General features: G+C 43.9%; 1 protein-coding gene across 4 annotated transcripts in view; it reads right to left on the bottom strand.

The window, feature by feature from the left end:
* The window catches only part of LOC138649584 (USP6 N-terminal-like protein), a 64856-nt gene that overhangs the window by 8496 nt on the left and 38889 nt on the right, over nt 1-17471 (bottom strand). For all 4 annotated transcript variants that reach the window (XM_069740105.1, XM_069740103.1, XM_069740106.1 and 1 more), the window contains 8 exons: nt 14092-14165; nt 12547-12632; nt 11390-11429; nt 8710-8790; nt 8428-8535; nt 7472-7581; nt 7079-7127; nt 4247-4367 (listed from right to left, as the gene is read on the bottom strand). In XM_069740105.1, coding sequence (XP_069596206.1) covers nt 4247-4367; nt 7079-7127; nt 7472-7581; nt 8428-8535; nt 8710-8790; nt 11390-11429; nt 12547-12632; nt 14092-14157 — 661 coding nt within the window. In that variant the 5' untranslated portion in view covers nt 14158-14165. The remainder of the gene's footprint in view (nt 1-4246; nt 4368-7078; nt 7128-7471; nt 7582-8427; nt 8536-8709; nt 8791-11389; nt 11430-12546; nt 12633-14091; nt 14166-17471) is intronic.

The following is a 17471-nucleotide window of genomic DNA, read 5'->3' as shown; positions in this document are numbered from 1 at the left end:
AAAGTAAGAGCAAAAAGTGATCAGGTGACAGGTCCTCTTTTGCCTATGTTTGAAAAAAAAATAGAAATCTTAATTTTTACACTGGCCACTGGGGCTTTTAGGTTCTAAATTCTTGTTTCAGGAAACAACACATGTACAGAGCCACAATGATCAGTCCCCGACTTTATCTTTTGTTTTGAAGCATCTAATGAGCGTGTGCAAAGGTCATTGGGAAGAGAGGTGGATGACGTCAGCTGTGACATCGCCTATTGTGAATGGTGGATTCTTTTTTATCAGCTGTGTATAGAGACATTCTAATCCTGCCTCTGATGATAATGAGACTGCTGAAAAATCTTATATACAGAACAAAAAAGGTTAAGTGTACATCTTGCAAACTTCATACTGGCCACTGGGTTTAAACAAATTCTTTGGGTAATTATGGTCATATTTATATAAATTTGAGTATTTTTTATCAGATGTAGCAAAATGAATTTTAATTTATTGAAAAAAAATAGATTTTCCATATTTGTATTTATTTTTCAGGAGGTAGGTGCACTTTTTTTTTCTATGTGTGTGTAGTACAGAACACTTCCATTGCCTTGGCTCCTTCCTCCATTCACAGCTTAATTCCACCCGTAACTAGGTTATAAGCATGCGGCAGCAGCGCTGTCAATCACTTAGTGGGGGGGAGGAGTTAGGCTTAGGTGGTGGAAGTACTCTGTCCCGACCCAAAGCACTTCCAGCCTCATTTGCATATCAATTTTAAAGACGATTTCTCTGCAGAATAACAGCGGGTTTTGTTTCACTCACTTGTGTTCTAATCTACACACGTGTGATCAGTTTGGGGTGTAAAGGAACCGACAGTTGCCACGTCATCCTTATAAGACAACATACAACTATATCAAGCCTCTCGGATTTTTACAAAATTGGGCTGGATGCCCGAAACAGTATTGGTTGCTGTGATCCTATAAATGATGGATGTGTTGGCATTGATGCAGACATGGCAGGGATTGAAGAGAGGAGTAATTTATATTTTCATTATTTGATTCCGTTTTCCTGCTTTTATTATTTAGGAATGGTAATTACTACTGACATAATACTTACATTTATTTATTTACATTTATTTTTTTTCATAAATCAATAGCACTTGTGAAAATAAGCAATTTTGGACTATATCTTATTATAGAAATCTTCTTCCTTCTCATGGACTGATCAATCATTCTCAAGATTCTTAATTTTGAGAATGGATGTGGGGGATACAGATTTTACTATTATGGGGGCTGACAGTTGAAGCATATAAAGTTCTATGGAGAACTGTACCCGCCATTTTAGGAGAACTTGGAGGAAAATGTTCTGTTTCTGTCTCTAGCTCCTCCCTCCATAATATCTTACGGGCACCAACTGTTGTGGAATGTTTCTGCCTCTAGCTCCTCCCCTCTCCATAATATCTTACGGGCACCAACTGTTGTGGAATGTTTCTGCCTCTAGCTCCTCCTCCCTCCATAATATCTTACGGGCACCAACTGTCGTGGAATGTTTCTGCCTCTAGCTCCTCCCCTCTCCATAATATCTTACGGGCACCAACTGTTGTGGAATGTTTCTGCCTCTAGCTCCTCCCCTCTCCATAGCATCTTACAGGCACCAACTGTCGTGGAATGTTTCTGCCTCTAGCTCCTCCTCCCTCCATAATATCTTACAGGCACCAACTGTTGTGGAATGTTTCTGTCTCTAGCTCCTCCCCTCTCCATAGCATCTTACAGGCACCAACTGTCGTGGAATGTTTCTGTCTCTAGCTCCTCCCCTCTCCATAGCATCTTACAGGCACCAACTGTTGTGGAATGTTTCTGCCTCTAGCTCCTCCTCCCTCCATAATATCTTACAGGCACCAACTGTTGTGGAATGTTTCTGTCTCTAGCTCCTCCCCTCTCCATAGCATCTTACAGGCACCAACTGTCGTGGAATGTTTCTGTCTCTAGCTCCTCCCCTCTCCATAGCATCTTACAGGCACCAACTGTTGTGGAATGTTTCTGTCTCTAGCTCCTCCCATCTCCATAGTATCTTACAGGCACCAACTGTTGTGGAATGTTTCTGTCTCTAGCTCCTCCCATCTCCATAGCATCTTACAGGCACCAACTGTTGTGGAATGTTTCTGCCTCTAGCTCCTCTCTCCATAGTATCTTATAGGCACCAACTGTTGTGGAATGTTTCTGTCTCTTGCTCCTCTCTCCATAGTATCTTATAGGCACCAACTGTTGTGGAATGTTTCTGTCTCTAGGTCCTCCCGTCTCCATAGTATCTTATAGGCACCAACTGTTGTGAAATGTTTCTGCCTCTAGCTCCTCCCGTCTCCATAGTATCTTACAGGCACCAACTGCTGTGGAATGTTTCTGTCTCTAGCTCCTCCCGTCTCCATAGTATCTTACAGGCACCAACTGTTGTGGAAAGTTTCTGTCTCTAGCTCCTCCCCTCTCCATAGTATCCTACAGGCACCAACTGTTGTGGAATGTTTCTGCCTCTAGCTCCTCCTCTCTCCATAGTATCTTACAGGCACCAACTGTTGTGGAATGTTTCTGTCTCTAGCTCCTCCTCTCTCCATAGTATCTTACAGGCACCAACTGTTGTGGAATATTTGTCTCTAGCTCCTCCCATCTCCATAGCATCTTACAGGCACCAACTGTTGTGGAATGTTTCTGCCTCTAGCTCCTCCTCTCTCCATAGTATCTTACGGGCACCAACTGTTGTGGAATATTTGTCTCTAGCTCCTCCCATCTCCATAGCATCTTACAGGCACCAACTGTTGTGGAATATTTGTCTCTAGCTCCTCCTCTCTCCATAGTATCTTACAGGCACCAACTGTTGTGGAATGTTTCTGCCTCTAGCTCCTCCCCTCTCCATAGTATCTTACAGGCACCAACTGTTGTGGAATGTTTCTGCCTCTAGCTCCTCCCCTCTCCATAGTATCTTACAGGCAACAACTGTTGTGGAATGTTTCTGCCTCTAGCTCCTCCCCTCTCCATAGTATCTTACAGGCACCAACTGTTGTGGAATGTTTCTGCCTCTAGCTCCTCCCCTCTCCATAGTATCTTACAGGCACCAACTGTTGTGGAATGTTTCTGCCTCTAGCTCCTCCTCTCTCCATAGTATCTTACAGGCACCAACTGTTGTGGAATGTTTCTGCCTCTAGCTCCTCCTCTCTCCATAGTATCTTACAGGCACCAACTGTTGTGGACTGTTTCTGCCTCTAGCTCCTCCTCTCTCCATAGTATCTTACAGGCACCAACTGTTGTGGAATGTTTCTGCCTCTAGCTCCTCCTCTCTCCATAGTATCTTACAGGCACCAACTGTTGTGGAATGTTTCGGCCTCTAGCTCCTCCTCTCTCCATAGTATCTTACAGGCACCAACTGTTGTGGAATGTTTCGGCCTCTAGCTCCTCCTCTCTTCATAGTATCTTACAGGCACCAACTGTTGTGGAATGTTTCGGCCTCTAGCTCCTCCCCTCTCCATAGCATCTTACAGGCACCAACTGTTGTGGAATGTTTCGGCCTCTAGCTCCTCCCCTCTCCATAGCATCTTACAGGCACCAACTGTTGTGGAATGTTTCGGCCTCTAGCTCCTCCCCTCTCCATAGCATCTTACAGGCACCAACTGTTGTGGAATGTTTTGGCCTCTAGCTCCTCCCCTCTCCATAGCATCTTACAGGCACCAACTGTTGTGGAATGTTTCTGCCTCTAGCTCCTCCCCTCTCCATAGTATCTTACAGGCACCAACTGTTGTGGAATGTTTCTGCCTCTAGCTCCTCCCCTCTCCATAGTATCTTACAGGCACCAACTGTTGTGGAATGTTTCTGCCTCTAGCTCCTCCCCTCTCCATAGTATCTTACAGGCACCAACTGTTGTGGAATGTTTGTCTCTAGCTCCTCCTCTCTCCATAGTATCTTACGGGCACCAACTGTTGTGGAATGTTTGTCTCTAGCTCCTCCTCTCTCCATAGTATCTTCTAGGCACCAACTGTCATCTATTTCAGTAATGGGAAAAATCCATCTTCACTGAATACAGATTTTTCATGAGTGGAGAAAGACTGATCAGTTCCAGGAGGAGACAGAAGCAGATTTATCTGATAAGTCGCTCATTGCCATGTGCATTATTGATTTATGAAAGGCATAAGCCTAATATTTTAAATTTTGTCTACAGTAACGACGACTGCCTTGTATGCACCAGAATTCTGTGACTGAGGATCAGTAAGTGTGGGATTGTGCCGTGGACTCACCGTGCATGGCGTGCCTCTGGTTGGTTAAGAGCTGAGCCAGGGCCCAGAAGGCGTCCTCCTCGTTCAGATACATGAGCAGCACAGCTGCAATTTGACTCATCCCTTGACAATAACTAACTTCCTGCGGAGATCACATACATGTCATTAGTGTGACGCGCGCAGCAGAATACATGGAGGCGTCGCTGCGTTCTGCGGGAAGCTAATGATTTCTATTTATACACGGCACAATCTATTCTGCGGAGCCGCACACATTATATGTGTCATAGGAAGGATCAGAGTGATCGATCCCCTGTAGGTGAGAACCCACCTAAACCAGAAAACGCAGGCGCTAGATATAAACCCAGAACCCATTAACCCTTTCCCACTGAGTCAAATTTTTCATCTTTGCATTTGTGTTTTTTTTTTTTCTTTCCCTCCTTCCAAAAGCCACAACTATTTTATTTTATTTTTTTTGCATTTTTTGCTCTTTTTCTGTGTGGGATGTGTTATAGTTTTGAAAGTCGCCATTATTTTTTAACCATATGATGTACTGGGAAAATGGCGAAAAATTGCAATGTAAAAAAACATTTAAAGACCCCACAACAGGATTCTCCAGGTCATTTTGACTACAGCAATACTATAATGAAACACAAAAATTCAGAAATTAGAAAAAATAAAATAAAATTGTGAGACCTGTAGCTTTCTTTCATTTCTCCTTTGATCAGGGCATGGCGTTTTTTTTTTTACTTGGTGAGCTTGTGTTTATACTGGTAGTATTTTGGTGTAGGAAAAAAAATGTTTACATCACTTTTTTTTTTTTTTAAATTGGAGATGAGCATATCATGAAAAATTTGCATTCGCCTGTTTGTGCAGATTTTCCCGGGAAATTCAATAAGCGGAAAAGTTATTCTCCGGGCATTTAATGCCTCTTATTATGCTCTGGGGTCTCTCCATACGATAGAGCATAATAAATGTAATAAGTAGAAAAAGAGAAAACAATATTTATACTCCACTTGCCGCTCACCTCTCTGGTCCTCGTTGCATCTTCTGACCCACCGCTGCTCTATTTGGGATCTTCAGTCCTCTTACACTGTGCCGGACTTACGGCGGTCATGCCACCCAGGATCGTTCTGCGCAAGTACGTAGGAAGACGCTGTGACCTTCCTTGCTTGCATGCACAGAAGCCCACCGGGTGCCATAACAGCTGAAAAACCAGCACAGTGTGAGAGGCCAACGTGAGTAACGAGGGGGATCAGAAGATGAAGCAAGAACTGGATGGATAGCGGTAAGTAGCGGAAGGGAATCAGAAGATGCAGCAAGGACCGGACGGGTAGCGGTGAGTAACAGAAGGGGATCAGAAGTTGCGGTAAGGACCAGAAGGGTGTGCGGTAAGTAGCGCAAGGGGATCAGAAGATGCCGCAAGGACCGGAAGGGTGAGTGGTAAGTAGCGCAAGGGGATCAGAAGATGCGGCAAGGACCGGAAGGGTGTGCGGTAAGTAGCGCAAGGGGATCAGAAGATGCGGCAAGGACCGGAAGGGTGTGCGGTAAGTAGCACAAGGGGATCAGAAGATGCGGCAAGGACCGGAAGGGTGTGCGGTAAGTAGCACAAGGGGATCAGAATATGAGGCAAGAACTGGACGGGTGGCGGTGAGTAGTGGAGGGAGATGAAAAGATGCAGCAAGGACCTGATGGGTGTGCGGTGAGTAACAGGGGGATCAGAAGATGCGACAAGGATCCAACGGATGTGCGGTGAGTAGTGAAGAGGGATCAGAAGATGCGACAAGGACCCGACGAATGTGCGGTGAGTAGTGGAGGGGGATCAGAAGATGCGACAAGGACCAGACGGGTGGCGATGAGTAGCGGAGGGGGATCAGAGGATGCAGCAAGGACCGGACGGGTAGCGGTGAGTAGCGGAGGGGGATCAGAAGATGCAGCAAGGACTGGTCAGGTAGCGGTGGGGAATCAGAAGATACAACAAGGACTAGACGGGTGGCGGTGAGTAGCAGAGGGGGATCAGGAGATGCAACAAGGACCGGACTGGATGTCTGTGAGAGGTGGAGGGTGATCAGAAGATAAGACAAGGACTGGACAAGTCTGCGGTGAGTAGCGGAGGGGGATCAGAAGATGCGATTAGGACCAGACAGGTGGTGGTGAGTAGTGGAGGAGGCCGGAGAGATGAGCAGCGAGATGAGTATAAAGATTTTTCTTAAACCTTTTAAATTGTCCATCATGATTCAGAAAAATATTGACCGGCGGCCTCCGTTCTGCAGAATCCGAGAGGAAGTGAATTACAAAAATCCACATTTTGGTGAATGTGGATTTTGGTAAAACCCGAGTAGTCCACTCTAATTTATTCACTCATCTCTACTTTTTCTGAATTTTTCGACAGAAGGAGCAGTGAATCGTTTTTTGGGTTTTTTTTTTTGCTTTAGGCCATTTATGAAGGTGGCCATACCATGATTTTTTTCTTAATTTTTTTTAAACGGAGAAAAGGGAAATGACTCAAATTACTATATTTAATTTTTCATTAAAAAAAACAAAACCTTTAAGTATGTTTTTTTAAAGTTTTGCTCATCGGATCACTTTTACTGTTGCTTGTTCTGGGCTTCATGGGAGATAGCAGCCAGACTTATACCGGGGGGAGGCTGATCGATGCCAATATGGCACAACCTTGGGATTTTACGCCGTAAATACTGCTGTCCAGAGATGGAAATCGGCATTTAACAGCAGAGATCGGAGCTGATCCCCCCCATAATTCCTACATGATCTTCTACAGGAATGCGCCTCTTGTGCCTGGTGGAAAACAAGACTGTGACAATTGGATATATTTTGTAAGATCCGTTACTAACTTACCGTATTGTAGACAGAATAGGCCGATAATACATCGAACAAGGCCGTCTGCCTGCGGGGAAATACATTTATAGAGTCACTTCGCACAAAATAGGACAAAATGTGCAACATATTCACAATGCGAAAGCACGACCCCAAGGCCAATTACTCAGGGCCTCAGCGGCACATAACAGAGCACTAGGTTACGGCATCAGGGAAGAGTCTAATTAGCAGCCGCTGGATCACTATACATTTAAAGGGGTTGTCAACAACTGGGCGATACCTTATTATTAGGCACAGGGAGGTAAAAAAAAAAAAATGCACAACTCGCATGGAAACTGCAGTCAATCAGTGGACGCTGATCAGCTGCAGCGCTTCCGTTTCGTCAGATTATCATTAATGGCGGTTAATACTCACTTGACACCATATCGCTCCCGGAACATAATGTGATTGCGGAACGTCCGGTTCACGTCCAAGTCGATCTGCTTGATTTCCGTTGAATACATCTTGGCCAGATCTTTCATTTTCTAAGGATCGGAAAAGGAAGTGTAATTGTGGAAATGGTCGGCTTAAAGAAGTTTTCCGGAAATTTGGTACTTATGGCCCATAATTAGGATCAGCCGCGGAGAACTGCCTTCCAGGCACAGCGCCATACATTTAGTAGTGGCCGCGCTTGGTACTGCAGCTCAGCGCTAATCAAGTGCGTGAGACGGAGACGCAGGACCAGGAATGGTCACTACAAAATGTGCAGAGCTGTGTTGGATAAAGGGGATGTGACCGGAGCACCAGGGCCCATTCAATCAGCTGATCGTGGGGAGTCCAGAACCAGGGGGCGAGCGTTCACCGAGCTGAAATCCTAAGAATAAGTCATCAATATCAAAGTCTTGGAAAACTTCTACCTTTCCAGCTTTCTGATACACCAAGTCCTTTCTTTTTTGTCATTTCCCTTTGGTCCAATCCCTCCAACCAAAATTCATGCAGGTAAATATCATAGAATTAAGTGACTGCTATTCATGGAATTCCTTAAAGGGATTTTCTAGTTTCGGAAACAAAAAACAAACAAAAACACACCCCAGATCTAGCGCTGAGTCTCTGCTGCTGTTACTGGTGTCTGCAATTGTCTGCATAGCTGACGTCACCGCTGATAGCGCTCAGAAGTTCTATGCCACTGTGCTCATTGATTGGCTGACATGACGTCAGCGCTGCAGACAGTCACAGACACCGGAAGCAGCGGCGGAGACTCGGCGATGGGTCTGGGGAATGCGAGTTGCGCAGACAGGGGCACCGGCTCTCCTATCCCATCAGTCAGTGTTAATGTGTGGAAAAATCAAAACTTTTCCCAAAAATGAAACGGGAAGTCCATTTTGACAAACCTCGTATTTACCGCCATTCTCGGACTTCATCGCCTCAACATCTAAAAGCAGCGACCACACCTGCCCCCTGACTTGCAGAGGGATTCCTTTATAAACCCTGCGAAACATCTAAAAAAAAAAAAAAAATACGGAGATAATAAATCAGCTTTCCACAATGACTACTAAACCACATACAATAGGGCGACATCACTTTTCAGCCGAGCTGCGTTCTCGGATGGGTCCGGCCACCCCATTATTCTGACCATTTTATACCGGTCCTGGTTCTCTTTCCCTTGCACGCACCTTCTCGCTGTTCCTGTACTTTGTCCACTTCTTTAACATCTTCAGCCACTTGTCCACGCGCTCGATTTCCTGCAGTTTTTGCTGATTATTAAATATTAAGTGAGATAATGAAAAATATATAAGTCGCAGGAAGGCAATCATAACAATGAGATTAGCGAAAAAGGAAGAACAAAAGCCACACCATCACATATACAATGAAAAACAAGAAAAAAGCGTAAAACTGCATTCACAAGGCCGTGGTTGTTCCATATTCCTTCTGCTAACTTTTACTTAAAGGGATGAGTCATTAGAAAATGATCTATTGCTGAAATAAAATTTTCATCAAAATTATTTTTTTACCATTTTTTTTAATGTTTATCTCAGTTTTACATGTCAATATAATTCCATAAAAAAAGCACCACCCTGAAATCTTGTTATAGTGACCACTAGTGTTGAGCATTCCGATACCGCAAGTATCGGGTATCGGCCGATACTTGCGGTATCGGAATTCCGATACCGAGATCCGATACTTTTGTGGTATCGGGTATCGGTATCGGATCAATAGGGATGTGTAAAATAAAGAATTAAAATAAAAAATATTGATATATTCACCTCTCCGGCGGCCCCTGGACATCACGCTGGTAACCGGCCGGCTTCTTTGTTTAAAATGAGCGCCTTCAGGACCTGCGAATGACGTCGCGGCTTCTGATTGGTCGCGTGCCGGTCACATGGGCGGCACGCGACCAATCAGAAGCCGTGACGTCATTCGCAGGTCCTGAAGGCGCTCATTTTAAACAAAGAAGCCGGCCGGTTACCAGCGTGAAGTCCAGGGGCCGCCGGAGAGGTGAGCATATCAATATTTTTTATTTTAATTCTTTATTTTACACATCCCCATGGATCCCAGGGCCTGAAGGAGAGTTTCCTCTCCTTCAGACCCTGGGAACCATGAGAATACCTTCCGATACTTGATGTCCCATTGACTTGTATTGGTATCGGATATCGGTATCGGCGATATCCGATATTTTTCGGGTATCGGCCGATACTATCCGATACCGATACTTTCAAGTATCGGACGGTATCGCTCAACACTAGTGACCACTCATCTAATATATAACTTTTCATCAGTTTCCTTATCTCAGACAGGATTAGAATGACTGATAACACCTTAAATATACACTACATAACACAGGATCCACCATTCACAATAGATAAAACAGGATTGATGTCACATCTCACCTCCTCCTCCTGTACAATGACTGATAACACCTCTATATACAGTAGATAACACAGGATCCACCATACACAATAGGTGATGTCACAGCTCACCATCTCCCCCTGTACAATGACTGATAACACCTCTATATACAGTAGATAACACAGGATCAACCATTCACAATAGGTGATGTCACAGCTCACCTCCTCCTCCTGTACAATGACTGATGACACCTCTATATACAGTAGATAACACAGGATCCATCATTATATATAGGTGATATCACAGCTCACCTCCTCCTCCTGCACAATGACTGATAACACCTCTATATACAGTAGATAACACAGGATCCACCATTCACAATAACTGATGTCACAGCTCACCTCCTCCTCCTGTACAATGACTGATAACACCTCTATATACAGTAGATAACACAGGATCCACCATTCACAATAGGTGATGTCACAGCTCACCTCCTCCTCCTGTACAATGACTGATAACACCTCTATATACAGTAGATAACAGGATCCACCATTCACAATAGGTGACGTCACAGCTCACCTCCTCCTCCTGTACAATGACTGATAACACCTCTATATACAGTAGATAATACAGGATCCACCATTCACAATAGGTGACGTCACAGCTCACCTCCTCCTCCTGTACAATGACTGATAACACCTCTATATACAGTAGATAATACAGGATCCACCATTCACAATAGGTGACGTCACAGCTCACCTCCTCCTCCTGTACAATGACTGATAACACCTCTATATATAGTAGATAACAGGATCCACCATTCACAATAGATGATATCACAGCTCACTTCCTCCCCCTGTACAATGACTGATCTACTGTATATAGAGGTGTTATCAGTCATTGTACAGGGGGAGGAGGTGAGCTGTGATATCATCTATTGTGAATGGTGGATCCTGTTATCTACTGTATATAGAGGTGTTATCAGTCATTGTACAGGAGGAGGAGGTGAGCTGTGACATCACCTATTGTGAATGGTGGATCCTGTTATCTACTGTATATAGAGGTGTTATCGGTCATTGTACAGGAGGAGGAGGTGAGCTGTGACATCACCTATTGTGAATGGTAGATCCTGTGTTATCTACTGTATATAGAGGTGTTATAACACAGGATCCACCATTCACAATAGGCGATGTCACAGCTCACCTCCTCCTCCTCTTGTACAATGACCGATCACACACACACAAAGGGTGATGACACATTCCCCTTAATACTAAGATAAATGGGGTTGTAGAAAAGCGATTTTTTTTTTTTTAACATTTTTAAATCTAGTCTTGGTTATATATGAATGACTAAATGGATCTAGTTCAGTGCGTTGATGGTGATTGTGGCACGAGTGACGAGTTCCTGCTGCTGCTTCAGTTATTGACTTGGCTACAGATTTATTTATTGGATTCCTTCTAAGAAGTCGGGATAATTAATAAATAATAAAAAAAAAAATGCCGATACCTTCTCCTCAGCAGCGGTCCGTGAAGGCAATTCATGTTCACTAAAGAAAAAAAGAAAAAATATATCAGTGGATGGGTAATGCCCCGTGAGATGATGAAAATATGGAGAACAAGATTTGATCACTTGACACAAGCCCCATGTACTTTTCTTAGGGTCCTTTACAAGAGTTGGCCGGCCAGTGCCTATTTAAGGGCTGGCCAAATGGCGCATGCCTTAGGGTCAGCCATGGCCCGCCAAAGAGCTGGCCAACCAACACCCTCTGTCTGACTGGCAACTGCTTAAGGGCTGACCACCTGGGCTTGCCTAAGGGCCAGCCGGCACCCACTAAAGGGCTGGCCAATTGTAGCTTGTCTACGGGCCAGCCGGAGATCACCCAAAGGGCTGGCCAGCTGGTGCTTGCTTAAGGGCCAGCCGGCACCCACTAAAGGGCCGGCCAATTGTAGCTTGTCTAAGGGCCAGCCGGAGATCACCCAAAGGGCTGACCACCTGGGCTTGCCTAAGGGCCAGCCGGCACCCACTAAAGGGATGGCCAATTGTAGCTTGTCTAAGGGCCAGCCGGAGATCACCCAAAGGGCTGACCACCTGGGCTTGCCTAAGGGCCAGCCGGCACCCACTAAAGGGATGGCCAATTGTAGCTTGTCTAAGGGCCAGCCGGAGATCACCCAAAGGGCTGACCATCTGGTGCTTGCCTAAGAATCAGCCAGCGTCTGCCCAAGGGCTGGTCAATTGGCGCTTGCCTGAGGGTTGGCCGTATCACTGGTAATATGGTAGACCATCATCCATGCTGCCCACAGAGATTTGCTGCTGGTGGTGATATTTTTGTAGCCAACGGGCCGGATCTTGTGTTGTTCAATGTCCTCATGTAAAATTAATAATTGTGAGGTCAATCAATCAGTGTTCTGATCACACATTATTTGCAAAATGGGAAGAACCCACAGGTCTGCTAATGTTCTCCTCTGTTTTGTAAGGTCGACAGAGCTGCAGCCAATCTCTGAGCTTAACGGCTCACGCGTCTATATCAGTGATTGGCTGCAGCGGTGATGTAAGCTGTTGACATGACATCACTGCGGCAGCCAATACACAGAGACGGGGTGGCAGTAGATAGGGGAGGGAGAGTACTATATGGAGATACCATTAGACCACTGGGTCGCACTTACTGTAAGAATCCAAATCTGTCAGTAACTTTGTACAGTGCAAAATCCGCATCTTCCCACGGGTCAATCTCCGCGCCCGTCTGCCTCCCCTGAAAAAACAATGGTGACAACAATGTATGCAGCTCCAATGCGGAGCCATGTCTCTGGATCGTCCTGGTTACAGTCCACAAACAGACCTCATGTGTAGTTTGATCCTTCAGTTATGTGCCCCCTAGACTCCGGTTTGCGGGGGGGCAGAGGGTCTAGGATGACAAATCGCTACAGGATCCGACTTCACAAAGTAGTGGGAACTCACTATACGCCGATACATAACTGTGGTGTATACACACAATGATGCAACATTTCTAAAGCTTTCTTATTAGACTACACTGACATCAAGGCGAGGGTATCCGCTGCTCGGGACCTCCCAATATAAGCAAGATCAGAGGACCGCTTAGCTCCAGCAGCTTCATTTCTGCCAGACTCGAGCCGTCATTACGCTACATGGACGGTCATTCATCGTAATGGATGGCCTGAATACATCCGCCACTCTGAGGTCGCCGCCACAGGGAAATGCCTAGCTGGCTTGAAGCGAAATCAGCTGCATGCTTCTGATTGAATCACCCCTTTAAAATGTATTTTAAAAGAGGAGGCCGGCCCCTTTATGTTAAATTTTACTAATGTGTTAAATACAGCACAAAGTCATTCACTGCGAGGCTGACCTGACTTGTATGGTGCCACCCCCTTGTTATCGGCAAGCCTCATCCCTTCGTGTAGGTCTCTCTGGTCCGAACATGGCAGCTGATGAAGGGGAGTATGACCAAGCCCAACCATCAGCCACCTCCATTTAATTATATTGTACACAGTACATGGACCCTCATAAGTGGCCAAGTTGGGAACATAGAGGTCGTGATGAAGATTGCAGATAAAAGGGTTGTCCAAGGCCAACATTGAACTAGTCTTTCGGATACATGATAAAAGTCAGATCGGTGGAGGTCTGAGCACATAGTGGCTGACGGAAGTACACAGTGTAAGGTACTGAAATCCCACAGCTCCATACACTACATAGTGGCCATTCCCAGTACTGCAGCTCAATTCGTAAGATCTATGGGCCGGACATAGATCTCCCTAAAAATCCACCTCCAGAGATTATTGTAAATAAAAGTGGGTGTTACCAGAGTGGGACATGTAATGGCTGACAGTCCACTCTTCTGATCTACGCCCCCTTTCATTTCAAATAAGCTCTGGAGGCAGATTCTCGGGGAGATCTATGTCCGGCCCAGAGATCTTAACAGCTCATTTACATATTAAGAAAAACTTGGATTTCTCTGAAACAAAACATTGGATCAAAGATATCGAGGCGTTATATAATTCCGCTTCCTATGACCTTACGTGCCCACGTAGACGTCTTAGGAAGGTTGATCTTAGCGACAAACTCACTTTAGAAGATAAAACGTCTGTATATATGTTACTTTACATCAGAAATAGTAGCAAAACCACAGTGTGCGGTAACTGGTAGCCATGGCCTTGGGGCTGCGCTCTGGTTTCATGCATCTATTGAACACATACCCGCTCATACTTGCTGATTATGTCGGCTCTTTCCTGTGCTATTAAAGCCTCAATGTCTTTCTTCATGTCAGAGCCTTGAGAAAAAAAACCAAAAAAACAAGATAGGAGTTACCATAATGTTATCCCATTATGAAAGTGCATGTACTGATAATATCGCGCCAATTCTCATTCGCTATAATAACCTAGGAGCTGTGGAAGCCAGAAAGTATAATCACATCTTACAAATAATAACCTGTTCACCTGGTATGGGACACAACACTTTCTGCCACTTTCCCTACTTAGGAGAAAATTATTGGTTCTTAGTATTGCTCTGGAGAAGATAATCATTTTCTCACCTAATAATAGTTGACCAGTCATGTCATGTCCCAGCCTGTACAGATAAGCAATACATGCTCGAGAGTCCCCGCGGCTGCATGTCTCGTGGCTGTTCGGCAGCCGGAACACATGCTGGATTACCTGCTTGTTACACAATCCCGGCATGCGTTGCGGCTGTCGAATATCCGCGAGACATGCAGCCGCAGGAACTCAAACATATTATTCGAGCACGCCAAAGCTATTTGGTTAGCACCCGAGCATGCTCAGATAACACCTTATCCAAGCACGTTGGATCATCGCTAGCGGTAACTTTAAAGTTAGAAATTTCATTCCTATCCTGAGTGTCAAAGCACTATACCCCATCTATTAATTATGAAGAAGGACCCTAGAGAGATCTCTGTTGATTGTTAGGTCATGCTTTGCTATTTTACTGTTTTTGTCAGTACATCACGTCGTAAAAAAAATAATGATCAATACATGAAAATAAATACAAAAAGTTAAAGTAGCACTCAATTTTTTTTTAACTTATCCTCAAAATATATAAATCACTTTGTACTACTTTATTTAGTTCATTATATAATTCTCATTTTGATCAGATTGTGATCCCCGGAAAAATACAGTGTGCAAATTAGTCATCAAAGCCAAAGGTGGCTACTTTGCAGAATCTAGAATATAAGACATAATTTCAGTTGTTTCACACTTTTTTGTTAAGTATATAATTCCACATGTGTTAATTCATAGTTTTGATGCCTTCAGTGTGAATGTACAATTTTCATAGTCATGAAAATACAGAAAAATCTATAAATGAGGAGGTGTGTCCAAACTTTTGGTCTGCACTGTAGATGCCTTCACGTTCACTGTAGAAAGTTACCATCTCAGGAACCAGAAATGACGGTGAAATTGCATGATAAGAATTCCATTATCACATTTAAATGTTGGCCTCCACATTAATCCTACATAATAACACAAAACTGCATGAGTGTAAAGTGGCTGGAGGAAATGAGGAATAAAATAGTATGAAATAAAAAGAAATCTTTATTAAATAACAATGATAAAATCTTGAACATAGAATTTAATAAGACAGGGGAATTTCGCCTTTGAGGGGCACAGCAGACCACCATATGGATGAAAAGATTTTAAAACACCACCCGCTGGAAACCAAATTGGATCACTATAGCCTGCTAATGACAAATTGGATTTCTGAACCAGGAAAAACATATACGATTTAGGAAGGCGTCTTTCACACTTCTGTTGGTACGGGTCCGTCGCAATGCGTCGGGCCGACGGTCGTTGTGAAATTTGTGCACGACGTGGGCAGCGGATGCAATTTTTCGAAGCATCCGCTGCCCATTCTGCAGTCCGGGGAGGAGGGGGTGGACAAAAATGGTGGACGCGACGCACAAAAAAAACTTTACATTGAACTTTTTTTGAGTGACGACGGTCCGCCAAAACACGACGGATCCGTCGCACGACGGACACGACGTGTGGTGATCCGTCGCTAATACCAGTTTATGGGCAAAAACCGCATCCTGCGAGCACATTTGCAGGATCCGTTTTTTGCCCAAAACGACGGATTGGGGCGGATCTAAAAAAAAAACGGAAGTGTGAAAGAGGCCCAACACCCACTAAAGGGGAATCCAAAATGACATGATCCACATGTAAGGTGTGTGACTTTTTGGAATTAAGACAAGATTTACACATCCCTCAAGGAAAAAAGCCCAAATTCAAGTGGATCCAGGCTGTTTACAATCAGAAAACACCTTACGTGTGGATCATGTGGAGTCATTTATCATGTAGCCTGCCCCTGTAACCTTACATTGGTCTAACAACACGGGAATTTAAAAATCAGAATAAGAGAGCACATTAGAGACATGGAGAAAGCTAAAACCGTTGAAACCTTACCCCGTCATTTCAAAACTCATCACAATTCTAACCCCAGGGGCCTTATCTTCATGGCAATTGACCAAATTGATCTGGGTATACGAGGAGGCGATTTAGGAAAAATATTGGCACAACAAGAAGGCAGATGGATCTACCGACTAGATACGATGACTCCTGGAGGCCTCAATGGGTTTCAATTCCTTTTTGTAATAATTTCTTCTTTCAGTAGTTTCCGTTTTTGGAGCACCGTCCTTTTTAACCTCTTGTCCGAGGCTTTTAGGTTCTAAGGTTTTATTTTTCTATCTACCCTACACTTTTTCCTCCATTCAAAATTTCTGTACTGAACTTGAATTTTTATCTACCGCAGGCAATAATAGGTATCGATGATGAGTGCTGGTTTTACATGATACTATGATAAGGCCCATGTAACACGTTTCAGTGATGGCGCCCTTCTGGATTCGCTCTGGGGACCAACATGGAGATTGTGAGCCTTCGCGGGCAGGGTCCTCATTCCTCCTGTACCAGTTATGACTTGTATTGTTTAAGATTATTGTACTTGTTTTCATTATGTATACCCCTCCTCACATGTAAAGCGCCATGGAATAAATGGCGCTATAACAATAAATAATAATAATAATAATAATAATAAGGATATCGACATGAATGAAATCTACTTGGACTCTTGTGGACTTACAGACTTGGGATATGATACACATTCTTTTGCCAACTGTATATTAAAACATTTTTCACCTTCTTAATTTATTTTATTACTTTTTATTATTTTTCAATATACCGTATATTCTCACATTACTATATGTACTTTATAGTACACTTACCGGTGCATCCCTCATATATGTATTTTTATACAATATATTTACAACTTTTCACTTCAATTTTATATTATATAACATAGTGTTCAGCCCTATTGCACACATGCACTTTATAACCCGTGGCTGTTTATTATCATGGCCCTTTTTACCCACTTAACTGCAGCACCTTTTTGGCACTTCCCCCTTTACTTCCCTTTCACTCTTCCTTTATACATGCTAACATCTATATTTATTTTTATTTATTTATTGTTTATTTTCTTAATTTATCTAGCATATCCTGTTCCATGCCACGGTTTGTAATCCCAGTTTTTTTTCGTTCCTTTTATACCCCCCTAATATTTATCTGTTCCTGTA

This window comes from Ranitomeya imitator, chromosome 9 (assembly GCF_032444005.1).
Source record: "Ranitomeya imitator isolate aRanImi1 chromosome 9, aRanImi1.pri, whole genome shotgun sequence".
Classification (NCBI taxonomy): domain Eukaryota; kingdom Metazoa; phylum Chordata; class Amphibia; order Anura; family Dendrobatidae; genus Ranitomeya; species Ranitomeya imitator.
Note: the sequence above shows the minus strand (reverse complement) of the source record. Positions and strands in the feature narration are given on the sequence as shown.